At 41.4% G+C, this 15,290-nt stretch overlaps 4 protein-coding genes across 5 annotated transcripts; 3 read left to right on the top strand and 1 right to left on the bottom strand.

Moving 5' to 3' along the window:
* Window positions 1–621: 621 nt before the first annotated feature.
* On the bottom strand, window positions 622–2,907 carry las1l (LAS1 like ribosome biogenesis factor). Its single transcript, XM_080763655.1, has one exon. The coding sequence runs from the start codon at window positions 2,744–2,746 to the stop codon at window positions 1,025–1,027; it is 1,722 nt and encodes a 573-aa protein (XP_080619781.1). The 5' UTR covers window positions 2,747–2,907; the 3' UTR covers window positions 622–1,024.
* A 105-nt stretch (window positions 2,908–3,012) lies between these two features.
* On the top strand, window positions 3,013–7,240 carry LOC308316178 (HAUS augmin-like complex subunit 7). Its single transcript, XM_080764613.1, has 9 exons — window positions 3,013–3,070; window positions 3,212–3,327; window positions 3,437–3,498; window positions 3,696–3,757; window positions 4,914–5,104; window positions 5,284–5,398; window positions 5,645–5,857; window positions 5,990–6,101; window positions 7,081–7,240. The coding sequence occupies exons 1-9, from the start codon at window positions 3,014–3,016 to the stop codon at window positions 7,140–7,142; spliced, it is 990 nt and encodes a 329-aa protein (XP_080620739.1). The 5' UTR covers window position 3,013; the 3' UTR covers window positions 7,143–7,240.
* An 882-nt stretch (window positions 7,241–8,122) lies between these two features.
* Window positions 8,123–11,949, top strand: LOC308315585 (ninjurin-1-like). 2 transcript variants are annotated; one of them, XM_080763639.1, is made up of 4 exons: window positions 8,123–8,326; window positions 9,028–9,259; window positions 9,874–10,009; window positions 10,750–11,949. In XM_080763639.1, the coding sequence occupies exons 1-4, from the start codon at window positions 8,279–8,281 to the stop codon at window positions 10,811–10,813; spliced, it is 480 nt and encodes a 159-aa protein (XP_080619765.1). In that variant the 5' UTR covers window positions 8,123–8,278; the 3' UTR covers window positions 10,814–11,949. The 2 variants fall into 2 exon arrangements, with proteins under 2 accessions (XP_080619765.1, XP_080619766.1); XM_080763640.1 differs by lacking the exon at window positions 9,874–10,009.
* A 190-nt stretch (window positions 11,950–12,139) lies between these two features.
* On the top strand, window positions 12,140–15,069 carry crebzf (CREB/ATF bZIP transcription factor). The gene is made up of 4 exons (XM_080764693.1): window positions 12,140–12,294; window positions 13,062–13,887; window positions 14,467–14,473; window positions 14,526–15,069. Exons 2-4 carry the CDS (start codon window positions 13,112–13,114, stop codon window positions 14,619–14,621), a joined length of 879 nt encoding a protein of 292 aa, XP_080620819.1. The 5' UTR covers window positions 12,140–12,294; window positions 13,062–13,111; the 3' UTR covers window positions 14,622–15,069.
* Window positions 15,070–15,290: the final 221 nt, after the last annotated feature.

Raw genomic sequence — 15,290 nt, 5'->3', positions numbered from 1 at the left:
TTGATCAGTTAGGAATGCTATAAAATAAATCCTTTAAAAGGTTTAGATCAGTATATCTGAACCTAGCTGCAATTTGCAATACCCTCCCTACTCATCCAATTTGCGTTTGTGATCTGCTTGTATTAAACAACGTTAAATTCACCATCAATGCAGCTCTAGGCCAAGCTTGAATTATCCTCTTTCAATCTGCCAAGCTTTTTTTTCCCATACAAATCTACCATAGACATGTTGTGAGCTACTTTCTGTCAGGAAATTCTGTGCATGTGATTATTTTTCTAAGGGCCGATTCATACTCCTATTTTAGAGCCGAATAAAAGTCGGTTCGGCTCTGTAGAGCCTACAATTTGACGTCATTTGAAAAGCAATTTGGATCAGTAGGGAGTCAATTGCAACTCTAGATTCATCCCATTATAAAAAAATCTAGAGTTGCAAATTGCAGCTAATCTGAACCACCCACACACATGCCCAATTATTTGAAATAAAACAATCCCTATTCAAATGTATTAATTACAAACCCTAATTATTACAATTCATAAAATTACTTTTCTCCCTAGATAAAACACATCTGATTTTAGGTGAACAATATTTTTATTTTGATATTAAAGGATGTACAAGTGATGATGTGATGAAATTTTGCAATAGCTCATCCTATCTTGGCATTAACCAATGGCATCCTGCAAATGTAAGTACAAGTATAAAATTCATTGATTTCTTGCAGTAAGCAATTCTGCCTCAAAAACAGTCAGTGGAGTATGTTTTTTCCATCAGCTGCTCTTTTGTTCAAAGTCCCAGTTTCTGTACACATAGTAAGCACTTCATGGGACTTGCATGGCATTTTCAGGGTTTAATATTACATTGTATTTTAATTGTTCACTGTTCAACAACTAACTGTATATACCAGTACATCAAAACCAAATGGCTTTTCCCTTTACCCCACCCTTTATGGCAACCATCAAAACAATGACAGGACAAAAAACTGAATGTAACAAAAAGGTGTATGCATTTTCTTTCGGCATTTTGTGCCTTAAAAAAGTTGCAGTCCCAATTTCAATTTGCTGACATCACTGTGGGTCCAGGGGAGGCCTTGCGATGTCCTCTGGACTCCTGGAACACTGTGCTGAGACGTGCCTTCCATCTCCACCGGCTGGTCGAACACCGTGATAGTGGAGTAATTCTCCACCATGAGGCACGACGGGTCTTCCGATTGCCCAGGCACTTTACCGAGAGGAAAGTTCTTCCACTGCACTTTATCTGTGCACATCTGCCAGGGAGACCCCTTGAGCAACTCGGCCTTCTCTGCCTGAATCTCCGGGCTCAGGTCCTGGAAAGTCTCACTTCCGTCAGAGATGGTACTCTTCACCCGTCTCCCATTGGGCTGGTGCCGAGAATGCTGCAACTTCTCATTTAAACTCTCGAGTGTGTATATGGGCTGGTGCTGGTCTCTGCGCTCTGTAGAAGGCACACTTCCCGAGTGTGTGCCCTGTGTGTAGATGGAGCAGAGCTGTAGTAGCTTCTGACGGGTCTCCGCGGGCAGTGGGTGTTCCATGTCATCCAGAATGAGCTGAAGTAGGTGAGGCGTGCTAACACAGGCAGCATCCAGACAGGCAGAGAGAAGCTGCTGCCACCTCAGCTGAATGCGGTTCACAAAAATCCTGTGCTTCATTCTGGGCCTCATCTGACCTTTGGTTTCAAACTGGTAACTGGATCTCTTGGTGTTGCAGAGGAGGAGCTCAGAGATCCAAGCAGATATGTAGAAGGACCTGTGGTTGTCTGGTTCTTTTGAAAGCTGCTGGAGCTCAGTGAACAGCTTCTCAAGGAGGATGTGAATAAAGGACGCCGAGTAGTTCATCTTCAGGAGTGGGAGCCAAAAACACAAAAACAGGTTAGGAATCCGGGGAGCAGTTGAATTGTAGTCTTCAGAAGTGTCACAGTCCAATGATTCCAGTTGTTCAACAGTGGGAACTAGAAATCCATCTTCCATCAACACATCAATTAGGGTTTCACTGCATTCTACAGCCAAGTGCTTCACCTGAGCAAGAATCCAGGTCATATCTGCAGAGGGGGCTGCCCACAAGCACTTCTCTTTGTCCTCATTGAGTCCAGCAAATGTCTGGTACCGTTCTTTTTCAAAAGATATCAATTGTTCCCGTGCCCTCTTGTAGTTTTCTATTTCTTTCTGCCTTTCAATGAGCTTGTCCTCCTGTCGTTTCAGCTCCTCCTCTTCATCATCTCCTTCTTCAGATTGTGAATCCCAGTTTAGCCCACCGCCCAACTGTTTGGACCAGTACTGCTGCTGGAGCCACTCCAGTACAACGTCACAGCCCTTGCGACACCAATTCAAAGTAGGGAGCTTGTGATGGGTGAAATCGTGCCTGAGGTCTACGATCCACTCTGGGATTTTGAGCGCATAGGCCAGTGATCTTAATGGACGAGCAACGAACCCCTGTTTACGCTCTGTGATTAAATTGACAAACCTGACAAGGGCCATTCCATAGAGCAGGACGAGGTCGTCGCCATCGAGTTGTCCCGACTTGTCCAGAACTTGACACCGCACCAGCTCCGCTGTACCCTCCACAGCAACGGGTGTGTTGTTGGAATACCTGCCTTTCCAGGCCGAAATCCTGTGCAGGGCATACTTCTGTAACGCAGAGTCCTTTGAATACAAGTATTCAAGCACTTGGTCCCACTCAGCTTTGTTGATCCATGCTACCACATGGCGGTTTTTATCGGAGCTTTTCTTCTTCATTCTGGCCACTTGAAGAAACGCAAACAGACTCGATCAATGCAGTACAGTGCAAACTTACTTTCTATCACGACAAATCTAACTGGCTACAACCAGTCCGTGGAAGCAGTGGATAAAGTAATGTCTTCAGCGACGTAAAAATACACTGAGCTAACGGAGCTGTAAACCCACTGTGCACTGTGTGACGGAAATGACGTCACTCTTAAAGTGTCGACCACCACGACCAGATCCCGCCAGGCGTCATTTTAAGTCGACAGATTTGTTTGGAAGATGGCGGGTGCTTTGAAAGAAAACAAACTTGCTCAAAATATTTACACTGCCTTGCAGGTAAATGACCGTTTTCAGCATAACATCGTCAAATCAGCATAGTCTGTAATATATGTCGTAAAATGTTAGTCATGAAGGGGGGCGATTTAAAAGTGCGAGAAGTACTTCAACATATTTGTTGTTTTTGTGTTTATCATTCAGGCGGTGTCTTGTCCCTTGGTTGAAGGGTTGTATTTACAAGATGCTGACAGTATGCAGCAGCTGCTGTGCACTCCCTCTCAGCAACGCACAGATATCCTGGCTTGGATTTGCACCATGTATGTAATTTAATTTATGTTTCCAATCTTTAAAAGGTATGAATGAGAAAGCTGTTATCTATTACCTTCGAAGAAAAACCCTATTTCCGTCTTCTGTTTATAATGACAGCGTAAATCCAAATCTGAAGTTGTCATCCCTGAAATACAAAGACCCTGATGTTCTGGCTAAAGGTGAGGTGCACGGTGGTGGTCTTTTTTCTGAATTCACATCATTGTTGATTTTAAATGGGATTTTAAGATTTATCAAGGGAACTAATGTATTGTAATATACTAATGTATATTATGCACACAGTATGTGCACAAGGTCAATATTTCTCGTGCACTTTGACCTTTTAGGCATTAACCTTTTTATTTTTTCCTTGAAACAGAAATGGCAGCTCTTGGGCAGGAATTGACTCTCTGCGAAGCAGATGACTTCGATCTCATCGGGGTGAGACCAGTAGAATAGTAATAAGAATAGAAAGCCAGCAACTATTTTTAGAACGCTATTTGCAATGAAGTTCTCTTACCATTAGAAATGATGTGGCACGGTGGCACAGTCGGTAGTGCTGTCGCACCACAGCTAGAAGGTCCTGGGTTCGATTCCCGCTGTGGGGTGTTTCCTCCTGTGTTTCATCAGTGCCCTAGGTGGGGTTGGCAAAAGGGCCTTTCTGTGTGGAGTTTGCATACAATTTACAATTTAGGCATTTAGCAGACGCTCTTAATCCAGAGTGATTTACATTAAGCAAGAACAGAAAGTATGGCAATACATCACATAAGAAAGTAGTTATCATGAATCATACATAAGTTAAGTAACAGTGGAATGTCTATATAATGAAACTATGCATTATGTATACTTTATAGTGCTATGTCTACATAAAATGCTATAAGTCTACATAAAATGCTATCCAAGTACATAAAATACATAAAGTCTACATAAAATGCTTCCCTGCGTTGGCTGATCTGAGTGTGCGGGAGGGTTTGTAGGGTTCTATCAGACTTGCAAGCTGCATGTTCTCCCTGTGTCCCCTAGGGTAGGTACCCTCACAAAAAACATGAGGGTACCTACCCTCATGAGGGTACCTACCCCCTTTCCCCAGGGGAAAGGAACTGGTCGGAATAACATGTTCCTTCCAAGCGCTACATCCGGCTGGGGAAACTCCCTGTCAGGTGAAAAGAAGCAGCTTGGACTCCTCATGCATAGAAGGAAGCATGAGGTCAGTCCGCTGACCCCCAAGGTTGGCTTGGAGGGATTACATTAGATAATTGACACTGGGTTAAAAAAATGGGTTGTAAAATCGTGGGATAAAAAAAAAAGAAAAATAATTATGTATGCTGGGAAGCCCGCTGGGCTAGCGGGCCAGGCGCTTGCCACATATAGGCTCTGGCCTGACAGCGCGTTGTGTGTTCGAGTCCCGTTCATGTCAACCTTTGCTGCATGTCTCTCCGCTTCTCTCCCTCCCTCTTTCCTGTCCATCTTCACTTTAACTATCTATATATGTATGTATGTATTTGTGTCTGCCCCTGCCAGCATAAATTAATTTGACTGTCTGTCTGTCTGTCTGTTGACTTGTCTGTCTAAATGAGTTGTTTCCCCCCCGATCCAGGGCAATGCAGGCCCTTGGCAACAGCTTCAATTTCTGGAACAACTATTAACTTTGGTCCCAGGCCCCGCAAGGCCTACTGAAGAGGACGTGGATGGAGAAGTGCTACTGAGAGACCTCTACACTGCTGAGACTCTGCCCCATCTCACACACATGCTAAAACCTACACTCGACCCCTGGCCAGCTGACATGAAGTACTCACTCTCCCTCTTTATTCTCAAGTTATTGTACACGCTCTCCCTCTTTATTCTCAAGTTATTATTCACATCTTATTGTTGGTCTTAACTCTCAACAACCGATCCCGAATGTGATTTCCTGAATGTGTTCTCCTCTGCTGGACCGTCATCTAATATATATATATTATTTTTTTCAGGGCTTCACGCAAGGATCTGAAGACATCATCTTGCATGCTGAGTAAAGAGGAGACTGCAGATGTTGTAACTCTTGTCCATTCCACACAGACTGCATTGGAGCAGCTACAATCGGAGGTAAAACTGACTCGAGGTGAAAGTGGCAACACTAAAAATATTGAATTCTGTACTTCAAATGAACATTATTACATATTACTGCGCCCTCAAAGGTAGCTTATGATCATATAAATAAAACATGATTTAACATTTTTATCTTGCATGTGATGTCTGTCTAGTAGGCCCATCTATTTATATTTATATTTGTTTATGGATGTCACTGGCAGCAGTGGTCTGAACATTGTTCTTTCCTACCATTCGTTACAGTGTGAATTCTTACAAAGTGAAGCTCAAGGTTCTGGAGTCTTGTCTCCATGTGCATTGCGTGTGGCAGTATGTGATCTTTGTCAGCTAATGGGTGCCTTCAGACATGTCTACGAGACAGACCTCAAAGCTTACTGCAACAGATCCCCCCCCAGTCTTAGCAAAGAAATGGACACCTTCCGCAGGGTGCACCAGCTACTGCAAGCCTGCCAAACGGTAAGTAACCAGTACTATACATAAATACATGTGTACAAATAAACACACGTTTCTTATAACGGAAGAAAAAGGTTTTCCCTCGTAAACCTAAATCTTTTTTTCTTTCTTCTGTTGCTCTCCCTTATTTATTAGGAGTTAGAAATGATAAATGAAGTATCAGAGGCCTCTCAGTCCATGACTGACAGAGTGAGCAATCTAAAGACAAAGCCTCTGTACTGGAACCGTGGAGAAAAGTGTACCTTACGTAAGTACACACACACACACACACACACACACACACACACACACACACACACACACACACAATACAGCGGCACACCAGGGCCATATGTATCAAGGGGGTGTATTATGTGTACAAATTATGCTGAGCAAATATGTATGCTAAGATCTGCATGCGTGAAAAGAAGAATTGACCTGAGAAGATACCTGCATCTCCACACTCTGCAGGTGATGTACCAGTTTGCAGGACTGCAGGTTTTCAGGATGAGTTTTTGATGAAAGGGAAGGGTGGTGATAAGAGATGGCAGCATTGACATTAAATGTTTGTTGGCATTCTGCTCAAGATCAGATATGAATTTGCTAATGTATAGACACCATTTGCATGTAATAGAAATTCCTCTTCAGTTTAATGCACTTTTACCCTGGAGCAAATCACTGTATAAAAAATAAAACTTCTGCCCGGGCATTGTTGTATGTATGGCCACTGGATGCTGTTGACAACGGCACTGTGTGCTTCCGTACGTTGACAAGCTTCATGGATATACTGATTTCCTTTTCCATCAGTACCCACAGTGACAAAACTACTAGTATTTGGTGTACTGACGATGGTATTACTGTGCTTAACTGACCAGCCAACTGGCCTGGCTGACCTGAACCCCACAGAGTGGAGAACTATTTTTTGTTTTAGAGCTGCTAGCCCCTCCTATACAGCCTTTGTCCCCACACGTCTCAAATTATGACGTAAATTAAACATTTTAAGGAGGAGAGACCCGCACACCGCCACTTGCTGATTGAAGAAGTTTTTTGTTTGTTAAGAGTCGTAGCAACGTTTCGGCCTTTTGGCCTTCTTCAGGCGGTGTGCGGGTCTCTCCTCCTTCCTTAAAACGTTTGCTGTTCTGCCAGGACCTATACGCACCTGCTATAAAATGTAACCGGGTGTGCGGAAGTCATCTCTCGAGTAAATTGTGTGTGTGTGTGTGTTCTCTTCCCCCCCACCCCCCCAGCGGAGCAGTTGGATGAACTAACCAGGCGGTACAGCGACTTTCTTTCCCTGCATCATGCCTAACAAAGTAAATCATCAACCAGTGGTCCTGGTCATGTACCTTCACCTTCCATGTAGCCTGGGCACCATTTCATTTCGGTATATGATCCGGGCTGGAGCCGGATGATATGCTTACGTCATGTTGTAGGCAATGGTTTGCCTACAACTAAAAGCAATAAAAGCTCTCGTAAGCGAGAGCTTTTATTGAGAGGGAAAAGGAAGTTGTCGCCGCCTGTTCCGACTACAAAACAATACTACAACATGACGTAACCACATCATCCGGCCCCAGGCGGGATCATACGGACTTTTGAAACAGAGACCAGGCTTTCCTCCGAGGCGGTGGAAAGCCTGGTGAGGCGAGGTTACCTTCCATGCCACAAATACAGACTTGAAAACGAACCCTTATACCATATGAAATAAATCCTCATAGTAACAATAAGTAGTCTATATAACACAAGACAATACACTGTCTGTTCTTTTCCCCTGTTATGGCCCTGCTGGCATTATTGTTTGTATTTATTTTATATTTCTTTAAACTTAACAACTGTTATTTTCCTACAATTATTTCCTATTTTTTCTTAATAAAGGTCTTATTGCTGATTCTGCACCATTTTGTCTAAATGAATAACGACACAAATGTATTATGAGATCATTGTCATAGGGGAGGGTCCAGTTGGTAGTAATTAATAATGTCACACAAAAAAACACATGTTTATATTCTTATGCTAGTCTGCTGCCAGAGCTTCTGACATCATCCTCTTGACATTTATAATTCTGTTGTCATGGTACATTATTTTCAAGTGATCTTGCATTTTGATTTATGCATGTTGTTTAGGACCAACATAGATAGGCCTACAGCTGGATGCCAAACTTAATAGACTTTGCGAATGAATAATGAATTTGAGAGTAGCCTACAAAACATAGCCAGGGCGGTCCACTCTCTGAAGAACATTACATAAGTACACCAGTGGAGGGTGTAGTACACTGAGTAAGAGTAACTGACCTACACACGCCTAATATTCAGTTGTTTAACCCCAGAGAGATAGGCTAGTAGCCTGCCCTGCCCTATACAATAACTGAAAGCTACATTTTCCTTGCTGACGCGGAGATCTGGCTTCTAAGTTCTGTAGCTTCTACTCAGGAGTTTGTACGGGAAGATAATGGATAGCGAGATGAGAACGAATAAACTTGGTGACACTGACAAAGAGGTAAGTAAAAAGTCGTCAGACATGCACATTTTGACGGTCACTTCCTCTGAAATGTAATTCCTGTCGGAGTGGCGCGCACGCACACACCCAAAAGTTCTGGTGCTGTACATGTGTGACATTTTGGGGCGTAATTTAGCCAATTTGTGAATAGCCTGCCCTGCTGCCTGCAACAATTACATTTTCGTAAGGCTTTAAATATTTTAAGATACTCGTGTTAACAATTCTGGTTACTATCTCGTACTATAGTCATTTGTCCAAACACCATCAGAGTCTAATTCAGCCTACCATCATGGTTGTAATAAACTATAGTTCCATCTGAGATTATGCCAACTTTAGGCTATATCTGTTGCTGACGCTGATGAAACTGCAATTATAGGTGGGTAATATCATAGTATTCTCAATTATCCTACTGTGCAACTATTATAGCTATATATAGCCTAGCCTATGCCGATCTATTTTATATTAATTGTCAGAAATTCCGAATATATAGGCACATCATTTCGGCAAATATATTGGAGGGGAAAAAGGAGTCGCCTGGTGAAATCACTCCCCCTGCTGGACAAATTTTGCATTCTGCCAGCATGGAGAGGCAGGAGCAATCTGGCGAAGTCAGATTAGAAAAGGAGGGGACCCACCCCAGGGCAATTTACTAGGCATACATAATGATTAAGTGGTTCATTAACTTCTCTCCAAACTCACAGGCATGCACAGATTCCTCTGTGAAGTTGTACAGGCGCATCAACCTGAATCGTTATGCCACTAAGAAGAGTGCAGCTCAGAGCATGTTAGACATATCGCTGCTGATGGCCAACTCTTCTCAGCTGAAGACTGTTCTGTTGGGGCCTCGGTACCGCTTCTACAGTCACCTCCTCATCCTTCTGTCTCTCTCCATCACCTTACAAATCATGGTGGGAGTGCTCCTCATCTTCATTGGTGAGTAATTAAATCTACCCCAAAAGGTTATATTCACACTGACAGCAGAGGCAATCATGGAAGGTACCAACCTGCTCACATGGGACCAGTTAGACAGAACCTGTCGGTTCCCATATAGTTCCCTTTGGATGGAGGAGACTCCATCCTTTATTTGTTTTGGGGTTTTTTGAGGGGCGCTACCTATATACAGGTTTAATGTTTGTGTTTAGTTCAATGTTTGTTTTAAATACGCCATTAACACAAACATTAAATGCCACTAACAATAAAGAGAATGTAATGTTTGTTTTGACACCGTTTGTTTTCACATCATCATTACATCATCTAATCATAGCAACATGAGTTAGACTTTAATATATTGGAGTTATATTAATAGAGGTTACGCGTAAAACATACCTGCATGTATTACAGGTCGAGTCGTTGTATTGTCAGGAAAAGTAATGATACCATAACCATAATGTGCCCTTATTGACTATTGAGGATATCTTGGGTGAGTAAAAGGTACTGTGATCGGTGCAATCATGCGATCGAGTCGGTTGGGTATGTATGTCAGGGAAAAAATACTAGTGCTCTCTTATTATTGTGACTTTTTTGTTTGTTGATGTATGTATCTGCAGTGAAATATGACCTAAACGATGTGAGGAAGCATGCCAAGCTGAACAATATGAACAACGCAGCAACATTGTTTGTGTTCTTCACGGTCGTCATCAACATTTTTATCACAGTGCTTGGAACCGAGGGACATGAACTTGGGTAGGCAGTAGGCACACACTTAACTTTAGTGTTTAGGGGTTACAGCTGAGTTACATGCATGAACATACACAACACACACACACACACACACACACACACACCCACACACACACACACACACACACACACACACACACACACACACACACACACACACACACACACACACACACACACAGTCACACACAGTCACAGACCGGCTCGAGATGTGTGACAAAAAAGGGATACCAATCATGCCACACATATTGTTTACCTGACATAGTATACAAAAGAAAACAAATAATCAGATAAGGCTAAGTAGTCTATCATAATCACCTTTGAAATATTGATACCCTGTGCCAAAATATGGAATCTGGCAATCTGCTAAGAAATAAATAAATGTAATTTGAAATTATCTATATGAATGTTAAAGGCAACAACAAAGTAAGTGGAAGTATTTAGAAGGACTGGAGATAGTTATTGAGTTTTAACTTGTGAACAAAAAATACTTAAAACACTTAAAAACGTAATTAAATAAGGCAACTACCGTAATCCTACCTCCTTTCCTGTCAGCTCTGACGTCCATTACATTTAAATGAGGGGGCACTAAGTCAATATGTTCTGCTGCATTGCTTTTTGCCTAACCATGATTCATTTGAAAACATGAAATTTATAGAAGAATGTTTTTTAACAGTAATGAGATAAGTGATTGAAATAATTTGTCTTCAACCGTAATTTGTAACCACTACTGTTGTTTCCAGGTCACCGGTAACACCTGTGATGTCACTACCAGAACCATACACCTTAATTCCATATGACCATTGAACAGACAGTTGACTGGAGCCATTAAATCTGAAGGACATCAAGCTCTAAGTTGGCCACAATGTGATTTTAATATCTGTAATGATATATCAGGCACAATATGTTTGACTAGTGGCAAAAAATGTAATTCAATAACAATCGAGAAGTAATTTCTGTGTACAATATAATGCCTATGTTGTGGTTTGCTGCTTAGTATTAGTACTTTCTACAAAGTTTCAGCTAATGTGTGGTCATATAGAACCATGAAAATAACTAGTTTTCAACCAAAATATAACTTGCGTTATTCAGTTGAAAATCTGTTGTACGATGGAAGTACTGTATCGATGAGTCTCCCTAAGGGTCAACATTAGAATCTGTACAGGGAAGCTCCTTGGAGGCCAATATTATGGGACAATATAGTAAGTAGCCTATAGCAGTAGGCTATATATTGTATTGTGCATATTGTATAGTGTAAATTGTGTATATTTTGCATAGTTTCTAGCTATTTCTGTTTAATGTATGTACATCTATGTAATGTCATGTAAATGTATTCCACTGTTGACTGTCTGTTTTTCCGTTTTGTGTTTCCTGTGAGGACTGCGGATGAAAATGACTTGAGCAACTGTGCTATATCCGGTGTATTTACGTCCATAAACAAATAAAGTAAAAGTCATCCTTTGCTGTATCACAATATGTGACTTATTCTGATATTCTGATACAGCAAAGGATGACTGGTGGTGAGATTGCTGCTATTTTTTTTAAGAAGCCTTATACAAACAGGAGTCAGGACCCATCAACCAAAGACAATTGGATGGTCATTAAGAAATATACATCATATTCATTCTCAGACTACATAAGGACAATATTATGATAAATGTAGCCCTTTGTGTTTTCCCCATTTTTTTTCTTGTATTTGTTTTTTGTTGTGTGTTGGTTTTTTTCTTCTCAATAAAAAATAGGTGAGGGAAAAAAAGCTCTATATAGGCCTACCCTGTATAACATGTATAATATAACAACGCAATGTGACATAGCTCTGTTTACACAATGCTGTACCCCCTCCAACTGTATATATACACATTCCCCATTTTCAACAGTTTTTATTATATTTTGACACTTGCTTTGGCAATGTAAACGTATATTTTCTCATGCCAATAAAGCTGCCTTGAATTGAGTTCCATCAATAAGTCAAATATAATATAAAGTGATGATTGCATTTACAGAGCCTCTGACTATAGGCATTCATACTCCAGGCCAGTAGGTGGCGGTGTATATTGCGTTAAGCGACGTGCGAGTGAGATTATGCACCACTGCGACTGCGCGTGGACTTACCGTGTGCGTATTTGATTTGTCAAGGAAGTCTGAGGGTACTGGGGCTGCCGTTGTTCTCCTCAATGTTCTCTTTTTGGAATTTCTTATTTGAAAAGACGCTTTAATACATCTCGAAGAATTGTATCCTGCTTTTCATCATATCAATACACATTTTGCTACAATTGATAGACGAGCAGGTAAGTGAATGAAGGTGGTACGAGTTGCAAATAGATTGCTGCGTCATGCGTATGTTCAGTCTGCGAGCGCGGAACTTTAGCTTAGCTAAACTATACTATCCAAGACAAGAAGTTGTAATTGGGTCAAATAATAACCTAAACATGTTGAATTCGCGTTTTAATTATTAACGTTTGCAGGTCACATGAAATGTAAAATAAAATGTTATAATCGTTGTTTATAGCGAACAGGCTAACGTCTAGCCCAAACTGGAAAAAGCCGATCTACAAGCTCACAAAGCGTCTCATCCACAACACTGAGTGGGCTTGTAGATGGACCTTTTTGGCGCACGACACCGTCGTGGCAAACGCGGCCCGTGGCCTGCTAACTGCAGATTATAGCAAGCAGCGAGCGTTGAAGCGAGGGAAACTTAAATAAGGATTTAACGGGGTTAAATATTTTATTTACGTGTTTTTTCCCCTTGTTTTTTGAACGGGTAACAGATTTGACCAAGTCTCCGTATTGGTGACCTTCTGTGTGTTCGAGGCGAGTAGTGATTAGTGCAACGTTCTATTTACGTTTGTGGGACACGCGCGAAGCGCCATCATGTTGCGGTTGAGACTTGTATAACATTTGTTTTAAATGTAACGATTGGTATTTTATGCTATTTGGGTTCTATCCAGTGCCGGCCCGTAGAGATTTAAACTACTCTGTCCTTGACATCCATTTCTTTAGTTGGTAGCATTGCATGTTTCTTATACTAATTAAGTATCTGCTTGTTTTTTCGTAGATAATACATCTCAGTTGCTGGCTGTAAAGTTTGTCTTCTAACAAGCTAAAATGATCACCAGAAGAAGAGGCCGTGGAATCAACAACATTGAAGTGCAGTCACTTGAAGTTGAAGATGCTGTGGTAACAGTGGACAATCCCCCAAGTCCATTGGAGAGCTCATCAACGGAGGATATCGACACAGCTGGGCTAGAGCTAGATGATTTACTTGGAATTGAAGATTTTGAATGGACACTTGAAAGAGATGCAACCACATCGCTCTTTGATATGGGATTGACAGAACTGGGAGTGTACAATGCCATGGATCGTGATTCTGGAATCGACGCATCAACAACACCATCTCCAGAGAGAACCTCTTCTGATCCGAAGCACAGAAGCAGCAGAGAAGACAAATCCGGGCACAACAACAAAAATGCCATCGCCGCCAGGATGAATCGTCTCAAGAAGAAAGAATACGTTGATGGCCTGGAGAAGAACGTGGGATTTCTTTCGACAGAGAACCACACACTCAAGCAGGAAAACTCCCAGCTGAGCAAGAGAGTGGATGAGTTGGAGGATGAGACCAGGTACCTGAGGGCCGTGCTGGCCAACGAGAGCATGTTAGCCCAGCTCCTGTCCAGGCTGAGCGGTGTCAATGGGATGAAATTATCTTCCTCACTTTTACAGGGGCCAAAGTCAAATGACCACGACTACGCTCTGCCCAGGAAACGTGTGAAAGTGGAGGAGAAAGAGACCTCCTCTGGCGTGTGTCTGCACGTGGACAAGAACCATGTCTCAGTGGAGTTCTGCACCAAGTGTGCTGAGAGCGCAAGCGCATCGCTCAAAATGTAGGGTCAAGTACTTCTATCTGTTTTAAGATATTGACACTGAACTTGATATGCCTCAGTATAATGAGGAATGGGGATTGATTAATGAACACTGTTGAGTTAGTCAATAGCAGCATTATCTTAAATTGCTGAATGTGCATGTTTGAAAATGTCATGAAAATGAAGTTTCAAGTACTCGTTAACTGCTAAACCTTGTTGACAGTTTTTTTCTAGGTAATGGTTGATCTACCATGCGGGATGAATTGGCTGTCAGAACACCTTTGCCAGCTTGACTCCATGGTAAGGATCAGACAAGAAAAGATCTAGTTTCCCCTGCCAGAGTACTTGGTTAATCCTCCCACTCATTTTCTAAGTGCGTTGCACATAGCAGTTAATCTATGATTAAGATTTTAGTCTGTACTAAATGTAAAGGCAAAAAAAAAACATGTTTAGTTTGAGGTGAAGGTTCACAAAGAGGGAGTAATCATTGATGCGGTTTAATTTGGTCAGAACACTGAAATGGAAAGTGATCCATGATGTAAAAAAAAATGTTATGTTTGCATCATGTTTTTGGTTTGAATTGGTCTCTTTGTGAACCAGCACCATTGTACCGAAGAATACTTTTCATTTAGCGCCACCTATTTTTCTTTATGCTAAAGTGGATTCTGCTGGTGGAAGTTGAAGAGGCTCGACGAGCTGCCGCCAACGTGGCCTGGTATTTTTTTAAAGGTTGTATCGGTATCAAAATGGTGTAAGTGATTGCATTTTTTACCAGCACACCACCACATCCTAGCACTGTAACTAAAACAGAACATATTAACGGAGAAGACAATTGCTGCATTATGTTGTATAAGTAACTATATGAGGCTTTATGGCCTCGTTCTAATGTTTTGTATACACTAACATTTTGGAATGTAAATATCGAATTAACGAGCCTTTCCAAAATGACATTGTCTCAGTGGTATATGAGGCTTTATGGTCTCGTTCTAATGTTTTGTATACACTAACATTTTGGAATGTAAATATCTAATTAGCGAGCCTTTCCAAAATGACATTGTCTCAGTGGTGAATCATTTTCAATATAAGTGTAACAGAATGTGTATATTGATATCAGTGAATATCTGAATAAGCATTGTTTGAGGAACATGGGTTTGGGGAAAGCTTTGACAAATAAATCGTATTTTCATTATACTTCAGTTTAAACTGTTTACAATGTGTCTTGTTCTATGTTGATATTAATGCATCTCTTTTTCTCTTTCTAAACAGCAAGCTATCTGCGGTAAAAGATCTAACTATTCCTGAACATTTGGGTAAAGTCTGGTAAAGGTTCACAAAACAAATGGCCTCATTTGAGTGGATGTGCAACAAACTCTGAGAACCCATTTTTCAGCATTAGCTTTACTCCATTCCCTCAGTGAAATCAC

The sequence above is a fragment of the Protomyctophum bolini genome (genome assembly GCF_963924005.1).
Source record: "Protomyctophum bolini genome assembly, chromosome: 5".
NCBI classification, from domain to species: Eukaryota; Metazoa; Chordata; class Actinopteri; order Myctophiformes; family Myctophidae; genus Protomyctophum; species Protomyctophum bolini.
Note: the sequence above shows the minus strand (reverse complement) of the source record. Positions and strands in the feature narration are given on the sequence as shown.

Coding starts and splice junctions, on each gene's coding strand:
- las1l (XM_080763655.1), bottom strand. CDS start 2,746: ATGAAGAAGAAAAGCTCCGATAAAAACCGCCATGTGGTAGCATGGATC.
- LOC308316178 (XM_080764613.1), top strand. CDS start 3,014: ATGGCGGGTGCTTTGAAAGAAAACAAACTTGCTCAAAATATTTACACT. Junction 3,499..3,695: donor CCCTGATGTTCTGGCTAAAG/GTGAGGTGCACG, acceptor TCCTTGAAACAG/AAATGGCAGCTCTTGGGCAG. Junction 5,858..5,989: donor TACTGCAAGCCTGCCAAACG/GTAAGTAACCAG, acceptor CTTATTTATTAG/GAGTTAGAAATGATAAATGA.
- LOC308315585 (XM_080763639.1), top strand. CDS start 8,279: ATGGATAGCGAGATGAGAACGAATAAACTTGGTGACACTGACAAAGAG. Junction 9,260..9,873: donor AGTGCTCCTCATCTTCATTG/GTGAGTAATTAA, acceptor ATGTATCTGCAG/TGAAATATGACCTAAACGAT. Junction 10,010..10,749: donor ACCGAGGGACATGAACTTGG/GTAGGCAGTAGG, acceptor TGTTGTTTCCAG/GTCACCGGTAACACCTGTGA.
- crebzf (XM_080764693.1), top strand. CDS start 13,112: ATGATCACCAGAAGAAGAGGCCGTGGAATCAACAACATTGAAGTGCAG.